General features: G+C 36.4%; 1 protein-coding gene across 2 annotated transcripts in view; it reads left to right on the top strand.

The window, feature by feature from the left end:
• Window positions 1-14,067, top strand: part of agpat5 (1-acylglycerol-3-phosphate O-acyltransferase 5 (lysophosphatidic acid acyltransferase, epsilon)) — a 101,506-nt gene extending 87,439 nt beyond the window's left edge. For both annotated transcript variants that reach the window (XM_043679258.2, XM_043679250.2), the window contains 2 exons: window positions 7,950-8,073; window positions 11,995-14,067. In XM_043679258.2, coding sequence (XP_043535193.1) covers window positions 7,950-8,073; window positions 11,995-12,220 — 350 coding nt within the window. In that variant the 3' untranslated portion in view covers window positions 12,221-14,067. The remainder of the gene's footprint in view (window positions 1-7,949; window positions 8,074-11,994) is intronic.
• Window positions 14,068-15,652: the final 1,585 nt, after the last annotated feature.

The raw sequence follows: 15,652 nt of genomic DNA, 5'->3' as shown, positions 1-15,652 counted from the left end.
ATTTGGAGGGATATAGGCCAAGCATAGGCAGGTGGGACTGGTTTAGTTTGGGAACATGGTCGGCATGGACTGTATGACTTTATCACTCATTCTGTAACATGAGCTGATTTTCAAACAATGCTACAGTTGAATAGCTGCAACTCCCCTCGCAGTTGTAGAACTTGGAAAGTGCAAGTCTGGTGTGGTTCCTACTCCCATTGACATTTGCTTCAACCAGGCAAATATACTATTTGAGTTGGCATAATATACAGTTTGGGATAATATATATTTAGCTGTATTAACTTTTATATTCAAAAAGATTATTAGTGGTCAGTGTCCAGATTCATACATACAAGGTAGTGATTTGGGTGAGATACATTTACCCCGCCAAAGGGAAGAGAAGAAAAGAGAGTGCCAAGCATGATTATTAAGAATTATTTTCAAAGTGTGACAGTGAATCCATTCACATGGCAGTAGACACTGCACTTCTAGTTAATTGACTGGAGGAGGTATTGTGAGTAGACACCATTCTTGGTCGAAATGTTAGACCAGATTGATCATAAAGAACAGAATCACAAAAGAAAAGGAAAGCAATGCTACTCCGGAAAGCAAGATACACAAATGTGAAATAAAAATGTCGGAGTATGCCATTAATGTTAGGCTCTGAAATAGTGGTATTCTATCATAAAACAATGCTATTTCAGTGAGGAATAATAGCTTTAATCAGTTTATGTCTGCTATTAAATCAGTTGTATTAGATATAGGACTGGAGGTGCCGGTTGGATGTCCCATTGCATTACCAAATTATTTGGTAATTTATTTTTCTTGGATTTGAATAGAGTTTGGAAAAAGAGAACAATATGGAAAATAGAAACTGAGAGTTAATATAATTTTCTGAGGCTCACCTACTTAAAAAAAAAGATAACTTTACCGGATATCTATGAAGTTCCCCAAGGCTCCTTCCGAGGATTGGTCATGCCAAGTTGCCCATACTGTTCAGGGAGGTATAAGTTAGGTAGGTAAGCTAAGCCATGGGAAATGCAGGGACATTGGGTGGGGTGGGGCGGTGTGGGGGGAGGTGACTCTGTGTGGGGATGCTCTATGGAGCTTTGGTGTGGACTTGTTTCCACACTGTAGGAACCTATGACCGCTACCCTCTAGAAGGACAAGGGCAGCAGATGTATGGGAGCATCACCATATGCAAGTTTCCTTCCTAGCTACTCTTCATCCTGATTTGGGAATACATCACTGTTTCTTCAGTGTCACTGAGTCAATATTTTGAAACTCCTTCCAAAATTGTACTGTGGGTCAAAACACCAAATAACTGCAGTGGTTCATAGAATCATAAAATCTCTACAGTGTGGAAACAGGCCAATCGGCCCGACAAGTCCACATCAACTCTCTGAAGAGCATCCCTCCTACACTCAAACCCATACCCTATCCTTGTAACCCTGCATTTTCCATGGATAATCTGCCTAACCTACATATCCCTCGACACAATGGGCAACTTAACATGGCCAATCCACCTAACCTGCACATCTTTAAACTGTGGGAGGAAACCGCACCATCCATAGAAAACCCATGCAGACAAGGGGAGAATGTGCAAACTCCACACAGTCGCCTGAGGCTGGAACTGAACCCAGGTCCCTGGCACTGTTGAGGCAGCAGTGCTAATCACTAAGCCACCATGCTGCCACAAAATGGCCTTGAACCATCATATCTTGAAGGGCAACTTATACAGACAATAAATATTGGCGTAGTTGGAGGTGCCAGCATCCCATGAATTAATAATAAAATTGATTTATAGCTTCCCTAGAATGGGACATCTTAGGTGTCATGACCTTACTGTCTAATTGTGAAATAAGTAAAGACTTTGGTAAGGAGATCTTCATTTCTTAAACTTGAGCTGTAAAATTCTAGAATGTTGCAATCTAGAAAAAGGACATTTTGAGTCTGTGCCACTTTTCTGGTCCTAATCCACTCATCAATTGCCTTTCCCAGCAACCATTTAATTAAGCTACTAATAAACTTGTAGCATGCTTCAACACAAATTTCTTGCAGAGAATTGCACATCTTTTGTGCGAAGAGTATTTTTAAAGTTTCCCTTTATTTTTGTAATTATCTTTGATGCAGGCCTTCTCTGTTTACTTATTGAGCAGTGGAAATAGTCTACTGCTATTTAACCTTATTCCCACGCAATCTTGATATGGACAACTCCTAACTTTCTCCAATCCATGAACAAAATTTTTTTTAAGCTTCTCTTAATATCTAATATCTCACTGCTGATCACTTTAATTAATATTCCCCTTATAATGTTTGGTAGCATTTAAAAAATAGACCCTTGGATGTGTGTGTTTTTTAAATTATCTTTTCAATTTTGTATATTAACTTTTGAAGCAACAAAAGTGTAAGAATTGGGATTTATTTAATTCAAATGGTGAAATGCATCTGCTGCTTAACTGCAATCCCTCTCAAATGCTGAGGGATTAGTTATTTTGTAGTGAAGTTAGTTTTAGAAAGCTATTGAGGAAGTTCAACTGATGTGAAATTAAGTGTTCTTGGGATTGCCAGTGTTCCCTTGTGACATCTCTGATAAAACACAGCTGTTTCAACTCACATAGAGCAGAAAAAATTGGCTCTAATTTGTACTGTGCTTTCAAGATCATAGTTATTCATTTGTTAACATTACATTTCAGATTTTGTCCAATCTACCAACAATAGTATAAATAATCCTTGCGATCATTTTGAAAAAATATGTGCTGTAATCAGTAGATTGTGACATTGTTTAGAATTAAGCAAAATACATAGGAGAGAGTGCACTAGAAAGCTGCAAATGTTCCCAGCTAATGCAGTTCCATTATATGACTTGCAATATGGGGTTTCAGCTGCATTTGATTTCTGGTCCACTCTCAATTCAGAAGAAATTATAAAGTTTTTATGTAGTTGCAATTTGTCTAATCTCAGCTCCCTGTTTTCTCCCATCCTCCCCATTACCTCAGTTCCTTAGTTCAGCGTGACTCTGACAATTTTTCCAGCATGTTATTGGTCTAGTGGCAGCCTATAAAGGATTTCCTAAGCAGTGGTTATCAGCATGCTATCTCATCATCAACACTATAGCTGAGACTAGTTCTATTTTTAACAGATAACTCATTGGCTTTGTGGTAAAGGTAACCAGCGAATATTAGAGTTGCAGACAGTTTATTCTGCCACAAATCACCACCACCTCTCCTGCCATCTTCTTTCGGAGAGATATTAAAAACAAATTGCAGTTATATCATAGCATTAACGTATTTCAAAGATTTACAGAAGCATAACAGGACAAAAGCTAATGAAGCGAAAGAAGATAGCATTGGGACAGGTTATGGAATTATATTTTAAAGAATGTCTGAAAGAAGAAAAGAGCAGTGAAGATGCTTAGAACCTAAATAACTGAAGACACAGCCACTCATGATGCAGGAAAGGATGTCAGGGATCCAACAATGGCCAGAGTTGAAGGAATGCAGAATTCTCAAAGGATTGTAAGACTGTCAGAGGTTGCACAGTTGAGTCTGAGTAAAGTTTCAAAATGAATCAAACATGAGAATTTTTAAAAATTGAGTCATTTATGAGCCACAAGCCAGAGGGTGAATGGAAAGTGATGTAAGTTAGAATGCAGACAACAGGGTTTTACATGATTTTCGGTTATGGAGGGTGGAAGATGAGAGGCAGGCTAGGCAAGTGTTCTAGTAGTTGATCTGCAAGTAACAGATGTATGGATAGGGATCTCAGCAATAAATGTGCTGTGACAGAAATCAAGATGAAAAGTATTACAGAGAAGCAAGTGTACAGGTTTTCAGGAGAGGTTACAAGCCCTAAATCTGAGCTCAGAAACAAATAAGATGCTCGGTTGTGAGTCACCCAGTTCAAGCTGGAACTAGGGTAACGGAAGAACAATAGCTGTGATTAAAACTGAGTATCATGAACATAAAAATGCAGTGCATGTACTGAGTCATCTTGCTTTAGGGCAGCATGTAAATGAGATGGAAAAGAAGGGGCAAAGGAAGTAGTAGTGCAAGAGCAAAAAAGCTTCAATAGGAGATTCTTTAGGATGTTTCTGAATAGGAAAGTCCTGCTCAGCTCAACCATGAGAGATGTTGGAGAAATTACAGTAAACCAAATCATGGCTGCAAATGATCAAGAAGAATTAGACTATTGTTCCAAGGTCACAGTTGCATTTTTTTGTTACAGCAGGAAGGGGAACTTGATTAGAGATGTTCAAGTTCCGGGAAAGAGGGGCTGGAATTTGGGGGACAACATGATGCTCAAGGACTGAGGTAAATTATATATCCTGATCACCAGCTAACTAAAGTCCACAAAGACCAGCCATCAGACTTGAGAACATCCTGATTATTTCTCCCACAAGAGTCCTATTATCCTTCAAAGCAATTTTTTTTAAAAATGGAACTACACTATTATTCTTGAGGAATCCAATTTTTAAGTAATTTGTTCATTTTTGTCAGTTTGTTTTTCCAACTAGGTGCGAAAATATATCTGATCTTCAGCCTGTTCACAGAAATGATGCTTCAGCCTCTCCTGCATAATTGTGTTTTGTTTACAATATCCCTTTTGGAATATTTTATGGCTGCTCTTTGTTGCGCTCATCATTTGGTGCACTCTCCGCACCAACCCAACTTGGACAAAATTCATTGAAAGTTGTATTGTGTTTTAAAAATGAAGTAGAAAAAAAGAATTGCTGAGAATGATCAATTCCAAAATCTTTACCTATAAACCATAAACTTCCTCTGAATAATTTACTCGAGAAATATTTTCACTCTAATGGTATCAATGTTAACTGAGGGGCTTAGGTTCTCCTGTCTCCCAGACACTTAACAACAACACCATCCTATTCTCCTGACCAAAGAATAAAGACCGTCACTAAATAGAGCACCAGGGTAGCATGTTATGTAGAGTGTGACTTTGGAAAATGTAGATTAGCAAAGTGACGTTGGTGTCCAAACATACACACACTCTTAAATGTGACACAACAAGTTGATAAGGAATTTTAAAAGCATATAGATTGCTTGGTTTTATGAATAGATATAAAGAGTGTAAAGACAAGGAATTCATGTTAGAATTTTGCTAATCACTCATTCGGCCAAAGCTGAACTATCATGCGCAATTCTGGGTACCTCACTTCAGGAAAGGTGTAACCACCTTAAGGTACAGAGGATGTTCTCAGGAAGTAACCAGGGATAAGAGAAGTTTCTTAATAAGATGAGATTGGAAATGTTTTGATCATTTTCCTTGGAAGAAAGGAAATTAAGAGTTAAAGATGTTAAAGCCTTGAATTTATATCCTGCCTTTGACGAACAGGCTATCTCAAAGTACTTGCTGCCAGTGAAGTATTTTTGAAGTTCAGTCACCATTGTAACATAGGCAGCCAGCTTGCATTGACGGACAATAATATCTTGAAAAAGGTAGAATTTGGTTTTGTGAAAATTTAGGAATAAAGTTTGGCTAATTCACTGGCAATAATTTCCCTCCACTTGTTCAGAACTATGGCTTCTGGAGTGTTTGGTGTACAGCTTTCAGGGAGATCTATTTAATGGCTAAGTAATTGTGTTGCTGACAGAGTTCTTGCAATCACAAAGGATCCTAATTCTGTATAAATTCTTACAGAGAGTTGCTAATATTTCTTAGCAAGTCCTTATCATTACAGCCACGAAGTGGTCAGGGGATGTAGCCAGTCCTGTCAGCTGTAATCAAATGTATGTCAGTTTAGTTTGTGTTCATGAATCCTTGAAGCTTGACATGTTGCCTGCATATTTCTTTTTTTGAAATTCATTTGTGGGATGTGGGTATTGGCTGTGCCAACTTTTATTGCCTATCCCAAGTTGCCCTTCAGTCAGTGGTGGTGAGCTACTTTCTGTAGCCACTAAGTTCATTTGGTGTAGGTAAGCCCACAATGCCATCAGAAGCGATCCAGGACTTTGACCCTGCAATACTAAAAGAATGGCAATATATTTCGAAGTCCAATTTGGTGCGACTTGGAGGGAGTGATGTTCCATTGTATCTGTTGCCCATGCCCATCTGGATGACAATAATTGTGGATTTGGAAGGTACTGTCTAAAGAGTCTTCGAGAATTTCTGCACTGTATCCTATTGATCGTACTACACACTGCTGTTGCTAAGCATAAGTGATGGAAGGAGTGAATGTTCAGATGGTGGCAGTCAAGTGGACTGCCTTGTCTTTAGTGTGAGCTGCTTGACTGTTGGAGCTGCACTCATCCAGGCAGATTTTGCCCCTCAATTTCTCACTATATTATGTTACATTCTGTTAACAGAAATGATAAATTACTTTGGTTTCCTGTGTACCCTTAACTGTCTGGACGTTTTTCAGATTAATACTTAAAGATGGCAGTTATAATAAATACAGTCATGTGGCACAAGCATAATATGAGAGTTCCAGATTACATGGATAGGCAACTAACTTCTGTTGTCCATTTCAATGCATTGCCTTTCCTCATCATGTTGAATGTTGCTAGTGCCACTTATGTACCTATTCATTATTTCTTTGTATGCCATCAGACTGGGTAGAGGCTTAATGTTGTGAATAAATTTCCATAGACGTGTGTTTTGACCAAATATAACTGGACTGTCCCAACTATATGTAAAAATATATTGTTTGAGTCAAACCTTAAGTCATGGTAACATAGTTTTACTCTTAGTCAAAGGGTCAGTAAGAAAGGACATAATTTCAAGTTGAATGTCAGAAGGTTTATAGGGGATTTGAAGCAAAATTGTTTTGCCCATAGGGTGGTAGGAGTCTAGAATGTACTGCTGAGGAGAGAAGTTGAGGCGGGTAACTTCTCAGCCTTTAAAAAGTACTAAATGAGCACTTGAAATGTCACACCATTTGAGGCTATTGGCCTAGTGCTGGATGGGGGGTCGAGTGTAGCTTTGGCAGTACAGACTTGATGGGCCGAAAGGTCTTTCCTGTACTATATAATTCTATGATTCTATCTGTGATTCAAAATGGAATAAACCTGTGAAAAGCAAGGAGATTTCATTGAACTGAAATGAAATAAGTTTCTGCAGTATTTTCATTCAGTGTACATGTGTTTCTACAATACAAATCAGCTATAACACAGTTGTGGAATTTAGACTGATATTTGTAGAAAACAAACTTTCCTTACCTGTATTGGTTATAACACGATTCTAGCCCTATTAGTTTAAATGGTGTTGGGATTGCATGATTTTCTTATAAAGCAAGATCGCATGGGAAACTAACTATGGTGTTATAACTACCTGCATTTTTAAGGTTATAGTATTTAACGCCATTGCAAAGAGTGGAGTTTCTGAATAGGTATTGTATTGTTAGGTATAGTTTTTACATTATGAGGTCTAGAGGGTTTTGGGGACATGACAGGAAAGTGGAGTTTTAGCCATGATCTCACTGAATGATGGAGCAGATTCACTGGCTGGTCTATTTCTGCTTTTATGTCTTGTGTTTTGTATTTGTTTCAGATCTAGAAGTGTATGACAGAGACCCTTCACCCCCATATGTCTCGTCTGTTCCTGGTTCTTGTGTCAAGTAATAATACACAATACATACCTAATGCAATTGATGAACACATTCTTTTCTTATTTCTTTCAATCTGTTTGGATTTGAAGTGTCATGAAGTTGAAATATTCTTGATTTGTCCATCATAATTCAAACTGATGAAAATAGTGGAGATTGCTTTGTCTCATTTTCCTTTTGTTTTATTCTTTGGAACATATGTGAAGAATGAGCTCCAATAAGAAATCACCTGTAAAATATCAAGTTAGAAATTAACAAAAAATATTCCTTTCACGTACTTTCTCAACCATTTGAACTGCTAATCTTGGCCAAGATTATTTTGCAAAATTATATTTTATGCAGCTGGCATAAATAGCTGTGTTTATGCACTTATTTTCTATTTACAGTTAATTGTTTCTTGGATTCACAGAATTCTTATGCAGAGAGTGTCCGAGGATACACATTTTCTTTGAGCGTGTGGATGTGAAAGAAGTTCCAGAGGAAGCTATTTTCCTGAAGAGATGGTTACACGAACGCTTTGAAATCAAGGACAAGTCAGTAACAACATTTTTTTTAAGTCGTTCTAGTTCATTTAATTATTACTTAGCAAATCCACAGATAATTTACTTCTCCACCAAAATTATTTTGGCTTTCATCAAATATTTTGAGATTTTAAAATCCTTTGGTAGTGAATATGCTAAATGTCGCTAGTGAATGAAATGAATTCAACTTTCTCCAAATGACAAAGCTAAGACAGGCAGAGGGCAGTGAGTTTATTACTGATCCCAAATCAGGTGCTTAATACACTACTCCAGCAATGATATAATAGTCAGCCAAAGGAGTAACTTGACTTGGAGAATATCTATGCTGCTTACAAATAATATATAGTATGGGCTTCTAAGCATGTAGTAGAATGTATTCCAAGCCAGTCATGTTGTGCAAATTTTCCAAGCTGAGACATTGCATTTTGACCATCTTGTTATTGCAAGTTCGGTCATAAAAGGGGTTGCTTCTTTGAGAGAAGTAGTCAAGCACATTTCCTGGATTTAATATCAGAATCCAAGCACTGTCCACCCACGAGATCCCCCAGATGTTATCTCTGCTGTCAACCGTCGCCATGTCCACCTGTGGCTGCTGCGTGCACAAAGTATGCGTCACCAGTCCATGGGAGAAAGGGAGCAAAGAAAGAAAAAAATGTTCAAGGGCATAGACCAGATAACGTAATAACTTTTTACTAACGAATTGAGATTAAAGTGTTGAAAATCTATTTTAACTATCACAGTGAAATACAGTCATGGTGGAAGATGTTGTACCACTTTTTTTTTGAAGGCATCATCTTGTTTGTAGACAAATATTAATTCAATTTTCTGTATCCTCCTTTGTTCATAATGGGTGGGGGGGTTAAATACCTTGTCTTTTTTCCATGATTGTGTTTTTGCATTGAATTAACTTTTCTTGGTATCATGGAATATTGTCTCCAATTATGGGCACCACATTTTAGAAAGGATTTAAAGGCATAACATGCCACTGAAAACTTTTGCAAAATACTTCCAAGAATGAAGATCTTCAATTATGTGGATTGATTAGAAAAACTAAGCTCTCTTTAAACAAGGTTAAGAGGGGGTTTGATAGAGATGCGCAAAATAATGAGGACCCCTGACAAAGTAAATAGAAGACAACTATTCCCAATGACAGAAAAACCAAGAACCAGAGGACAGAGGTTTCAGATGAATGACTAAAGGAACCAAAAGCAACATGAATGGAAGAAAAATTGTACTAAATGGTTAGGACCTTTGAGTATGGTGGAAGCAGAGTCAAGCATGGCTTTCAAAAGGAAGCTGGATAATTGTCTGCCAGGTTATGGAGAAAAGATTAGGGAGTGGAACTACCCGAATTCCCCCCTCAGAAAGTCGGCAAGAACACGTCTAACTGAATGGTGGTCTCCTATGCTGTATGATTTTAGATATTTTTAAATTAGCTGTTCTGACTAAATTACTTGTTATGACGCACATCTGGAGTAGGTGAGGCTTGAACCCAGACCTTCTCGTTCAAGGGGGGTGGGTTTGGGGAGGAGGTCAAATACTATTATCCTCACTTTGTGTTTAGAAACTGAGATTGCAATTGTATGATAAGTCTCAGATGATGAGAGTATGCAATAATAAGCTTTTTATACATTTAAGAAATTCAATACAATGTTTGATAATTATGGCAAATAATGGAAATCTGAATAAAAAGCAGACTAATGAAATACAGGATGTTGAAAAAAGTCTGTGTGGGGCATTGAGTTCTAAAACACAGCATATTTGACAGTCATCTATTAGGTCACTGCTCAACCATCATTGTTAACAAGAGAAAAAGGACTCATAAGGTGTATCCAAACCTTTCTGATCACTATCCTTCTAAATATTCCCTGTCTAGTATAACTATACTGTAAAATTATTTTGAATAACCTATTCAGACATGCTATGATACATCTTTGGAACAGATGAACAATTGCAATTCTATACATTTTTGATCAACCTGTTCATATGTAAGACACATCTCTGGAGCAGGTGAGATTTAAATCTAGGCGTTTGGCTTAAAGATGGGGATCCTGCCACTGTGTCATATTAGCCTTCTAATGTCTCTGTAGCCTTTTATAATCTGGTAACCAGAAATAAACTCTGATAAATATTTTAATGCAGTTTTACCATAATTTGCATAGTTTTTAATTTTGTCCCTCCAGAAATAAATCTTCATGCTTGGTTTATATTTTTATGTTCATCCTAACCTCAATTTTGAGATTGATGTGCTTCTGTTCTGAAATTTCTTTGTTTCCTCACCCCACCTTGACTTGCCTTTTCTAAGTAATGTGAGTTCCCTATTCTTCCCACCAATGTGCACGTTTTCACTACGTTGAATGTGATTTCCCCATTCTGCAAGTTTATTCATGTCCTTGTTGCAGCCTTCCATGGGATTGACTATCCTAATCCATGCCAACCTAGACCGGAATGTGTCATTTGCATATTCTGAAGTTGTGTTTGATTCCAAATTGTGAATGTAAGTTTTGAACAGCACTGCTCCTTTTGAAACACCAGTTCCCACATGACTTCACATTAGTTGATCACTTTAAAGAGCATATGATGAGGCACTTTGTGAAGACAGTCCAAATAAATTACATCTACTACATTACCATTATCTATTTTCTGTTACCTCAACAAATCCAATAAAGTTAGTCAAACAAAGGTTTTTTTAAATATGTGTAATAATACCTCTGTTATCTATTCTGTAGTTTATTCTAAAATATATGGATCAATCCACCTTGACCACTGGCATTATCCTCTTCAATTTTATTTAGTTTATTCAGAGGATCCACTAATTTGTTTTAACCTCTCACTGCTCATCTCATCATTTAATATTATTCCTACCTGTGCTAGCTCTCTAATAAGTAATAAAGCAAACTAATTATTTACAATTTCCACCGCGCCTTTATTGTTGACAGTTGTGTTATTCTGTCTATTCTTCAATGGCCTTACTTCCATGACCACTTTTCATTTTTTAATTGATATGGCTTTAAGATATTTTACCATTTTGTTTTAAGTTCCTCAGTAACTTGATTGCTTCTGTTGGACTCCATTTTAGATGTTTCCCATTAAATATTACACCATCCTTACCAGTCTTTAACAATTTACAGAACTCAAAGAGAGCTATTTTATTGTATTCCAACTCCCCAAAAGGAGATTTGCACATTTGACACTGAAGAGGCATTGAACCCTAGTTTCCCTTACAGCAGGCAACATCGTCTGTGCATTGAACTGTCAAAAACCTCCTTACAATAATAGACTGGCAATATACAGGCAGTTCCCGGGTTGCGAATCGGTTCCATTCTGGAGTCCATTCTCAAGTCAATTTGTACACAAGTTGAAACACCAGGCAGGACAATATAAAGCAACAATTCATAAATTAAGGAAATATTTGTATTTTAGGTCTTTAAAATAATACACCTGTGTGAGATCACATTCATTTAAGTAGAAGTGTTTGTAAATTGGGGACTCCCCTGTATTACTTAATTTTGAGCATAATTGAAGTTGAAGGCATTCAGTGAAACATGATGGTGCAATTATACCAATGTAGATAGGTAGCCAATAAGTTTTAATTTTGTCATCATTTACTATTTGAAATTAATTTTGCTAGAGTTCTGCTGTACAGGAAAAATGAAGAAAATTAATAACTGAACAGTGACCCAGATTCTAACTCTCTGATAAGTTGACTTTGCTCTCGGGACTAATCTCAATGACTGACTTATCCACTCCAGTTCACAATGGGAATAGAGCTTAAACCTTTCACTTGATATATTTCTGAATTCCAACTTCTAACTTTTAGCTGGAAATTTCACTAAGAATTGAGGTAGGGCTGCAAGACCTCTTAAGCTAATTTCTAATCACCTGCGTTTTTACATGACCTGAAGGTTCCTTTTTTTCCAATCCTCTTGACAGGTTGTTAACAGAATTTTATGAGTCAAAAGATGAGCAGAAACGATACAAATTTCCTGGAGAAGGCCACAAATCACAGTTGAGCCTTATGAGGACTCTTCCATCCCTGATGTTCCTTGGTGGTCTGACAGTCCCCATGTTGCTGACAGAATCTGGAAGGAAAATTTATATGAAGACATGGATTTATGGAACATTAGTCGGCTGGTTATGGGTTAACATTAGACCCTAAATTTCCATCCTTTGATGCAAGTTCTAATTATTTAGAATAATCCTAATGTAATTGCTTGTATAACATTTTTTGGAAGTTACCTGTAAAATGGGATTTCAAAATTGCAATTGAAGAAATTTTATACTCTAATGAAAAACATTTGCCTTAATGACTGAAATGAACATATTCCAGTAACGTATCTGTTCAGTATGGCTGTGATTTAGTGGCAATAGTTTACCTGCTCAGTGTAGTTTTAGAGCCCTGATGTGTTTCTGTGCAGTTAAAGAACAAATTATTGTAGGCTGTTTAAAGAATTCAAATGGTGTGGGATTAAATTCTATTGAGAACTGGAAACGTGCTTGATTTGATGCTACATATAGCTACAGGCTATATAGTTTTGGGGGGGGCATGAACTGATTTATTACCACACTTGTTTACATAAAGTCTGTTAAATGAAACACCTCCTAATTGTTTTCAGAAGATTTCATTGCATTTCAGTCTGAATTTAAAGATATTTTTAGAGCGAGCGTATAGCTTTGATGTTTCAAATACTGAAAGAGTTAAATCAGTGGTTCATAATTCTTTGTACTGCTCTAGCTCAGTGTAGTATCCTTAACAATCATATTTTCAAGAACCGTTCCAGTCCAATGAAATTGCTGTGAGGCATAGTTTATCTATGCGGGGAAAAACAATGCAATTAAAAGTATAGCTATGAAAGATGGGTAAAATGCTTAAATTTAGTTGCTGATGCTTAGTTTTGTGAACTGATGGTGATTTTTTTTTAAAAAACATAATTACTGCAGCATTTCAGCTGGTGTGCATATGTACTAAATGTACATAAATGGTCAAGTTGTTGGACTGAAACTGTCATTAATTGTATTTATATATCACTTTGAATACCATCATCTAACATCCAAAACCACGAAGATGAAGCACTGGAATACGAAGTGGGTTACAGTACATGTTGACTTTTGTGTGGATAAATGATTAAGAATATACTGCTTGCTCATTTAGTAATTGAGTTGCTTCGTGATTGTGAACTGTTTTCTTAACTGTGTGATGCCTTGATGTGCCGTTTACTGTATTTACAGACAGCATGTGCCTTTTGCCTGTAACTGACTGGTTCATTCTCAAGACTTGTATTGATGACAGTCTTAATACAGGCATAATAGAAATGCATCACAATTGTAACTTGCAACTGGATTTGCTTGTGGAAAAGCTGGTATTCCCTCTAGTGGATCAAGAGAGCTAGAATAAAATTTCCCCTGTGATTTCTCAAACTGTTTTGTTTTCTTACGTGCAGTATGTACAGTAAAACCCACTCAATTCAAGTGTACAAATCCAAAGTTTTTAATCTTGCTCAAAGTTTATAATTCTTAAGTGTACAATTTGGGTGCACCTGCTATTGGAATAGTGCTTATGAATGCTGAATAGTTAAACCCGCTCTTAATTTTACTTACCTCAAACACAATTCAGATGAAGTAAAATATTTATAATAATTTTTAGGTGTTATCACTGGCATGATTACATATCCTGAATTTCTTTCCCCAAGAGCACAACAGTGAGCTAATGGAAAGTATTATCAATGTTTTTACACATTTTCAGGATAATTCAAATGGTGCAATGCCAGTGTGATTAATCATAGTTTCTTAAGTAATTAAAACAAAAATCATCTTTAATGCAGGTTGGTTTATTCTGATGTTCAATTTTTAAAAGCACATTTGTTTTAATAGACAGTATGTTTACAACGTTTATCATATACCATCAACTTGCATGCATATTGGTTCTAATGTTTTCTTTTACAGCATTTTTAAGCCTTATAATTTGTGTACACATGTTGCTTAAATAAATTTTCAATGACTAAAATATATTGGCTTATCTGTTTTTGTTCTTTGCTCTGTCTAGAATGAATAAATGTTCAAATTGCCCGGTCTGCTTCTATTTATAATTTAAATATCTGAAATTATAACAAAGCTTCTGTTGCAAATTACTTACCCTCTGGAATCTCAAAGATTTAATTTTGCTTCATTATCTGTTTACAGATATGCAGTCAGGCAGTAGATTTTTAAATTCTTAAATGTAATGTGCATATATTTAAATGTAGAAAAACGTTGCCATCTAGCTGTCAAGTCAAAAAAACTATTTCTGTATCATCCAAATGGATAGGTATGTCAAGCAACGAAGGAAAGGTGTGAAAGGAGGACCCCATATTGTAAGATTTTACTGTAGACATGAACACTACCTTGAATTTTGCTCTTGTCTTACATACTATCACCAAACAGTTTTACATGTTGAAGTTCCGTGAATGGATTGTACAGATAAGCGTGCCTGTTAAAATGTGATGATAACCTGTTGCAAAATTATGTAGTTCCCTGAAAGTATGAAAATAACTGGATCCAGAAACAAACAAGCTGGAAAGATTGAACAGGTCTGACAGCCATCTTTGGAAAAAGAAACAAAGTTAACATTTCAAATTTGGTTTGATTTTTCTTCAGCCAAATGGACCCTGCTACTGGGGGCTGAAACAGCATTGAAAACAATTACTACTCAAACTATTCAACTTTGTAGTTTTCACAAAAGTTCAGTTACATTGTGTAATAAAGAGTAGGTGACCAAGAGAACTGATTCAGCAATGCTAATGGACTCATGCAGATAATGGGTTAGATTGTGTGAATTCTGAGGCTCCAACAAATTTATCTGTACTTCCAAGTGTATGAGGGAATCTGAAAATTACACATCATAGTGGTGGAATCCAGTACTAGATTTGTACACAAGAATGAAGAGCATTTGAGACTTTTTTGTTTTTGGTCAGGCCCTAACGTGAACAAATATAATTTGTTGAGTTAATGGAGTGATACTTCAAACTGGATTCACCTTTGTTCCTGGGCCCCAAAAGGCAATGTTATAATAGTTAATCTGTGTTGCAACCACTGGCTATACTAGAATATTTGCACAACAGATTAAAGTCAAACAACAGTGAGCAATTTTTGAACTAATAAATGCGTTGAAATAGTTATGTTAATGGGAAATGTTTACGCTTACAGCACTATACTGTTGATGACCAGGGATCACCAATCAATAAGAAAATAAATTATGCATGTTTTACTTCATTTGCCTAGTTTCCCCATCATGACATCCATTTGCTTCATAAATGATTGTCAGGATTTTCCTTTCATTTATTTGATTACCAATTGGGTGCAGACCCTCCTGACTTAAGTACTTAATTTATCTTTTATTTGTTTGACCATGTATTGTAAGGGATGTCAAGATGAGCATACGAGGGAGAAAAGAATCGATGGCTTGCTGATAGAATTAGATCAAAAAAAGATAGGAAGCTCATAAATGCCAACATGTGTGGTTGAGCCAGATGGCTTGCTTTTATACTGCTGTTCTGCATAATTCTATGTAACTTGTATTCACTGGCTCTACTGTTGTAATTTTTTTCTAATTATG

Source organism: Chiloscyllium plagiosum, unplaced genomic scaffold (genome assembly GCF_037043375.1).
Source record: "Chiloscyllium plagiosum isolate Xiang-an unplaced genomic scaffold, Cpla_swu_hap1 HiC_scaffold_3, whole genome shotgun sequence".
NCBI classification, from domain to species: Eukaryota; Metazoa; Chordata; class Chondrichthyes; order Orectolobiformes; family Hemiscylliidae; genus Chiloscyllium; species Chiloscyllium plagiosum.
Note: the sequence above shows the minus strand (reverse complement) of the source record. Positions and strands in the feature narration are given on the sequence as shown.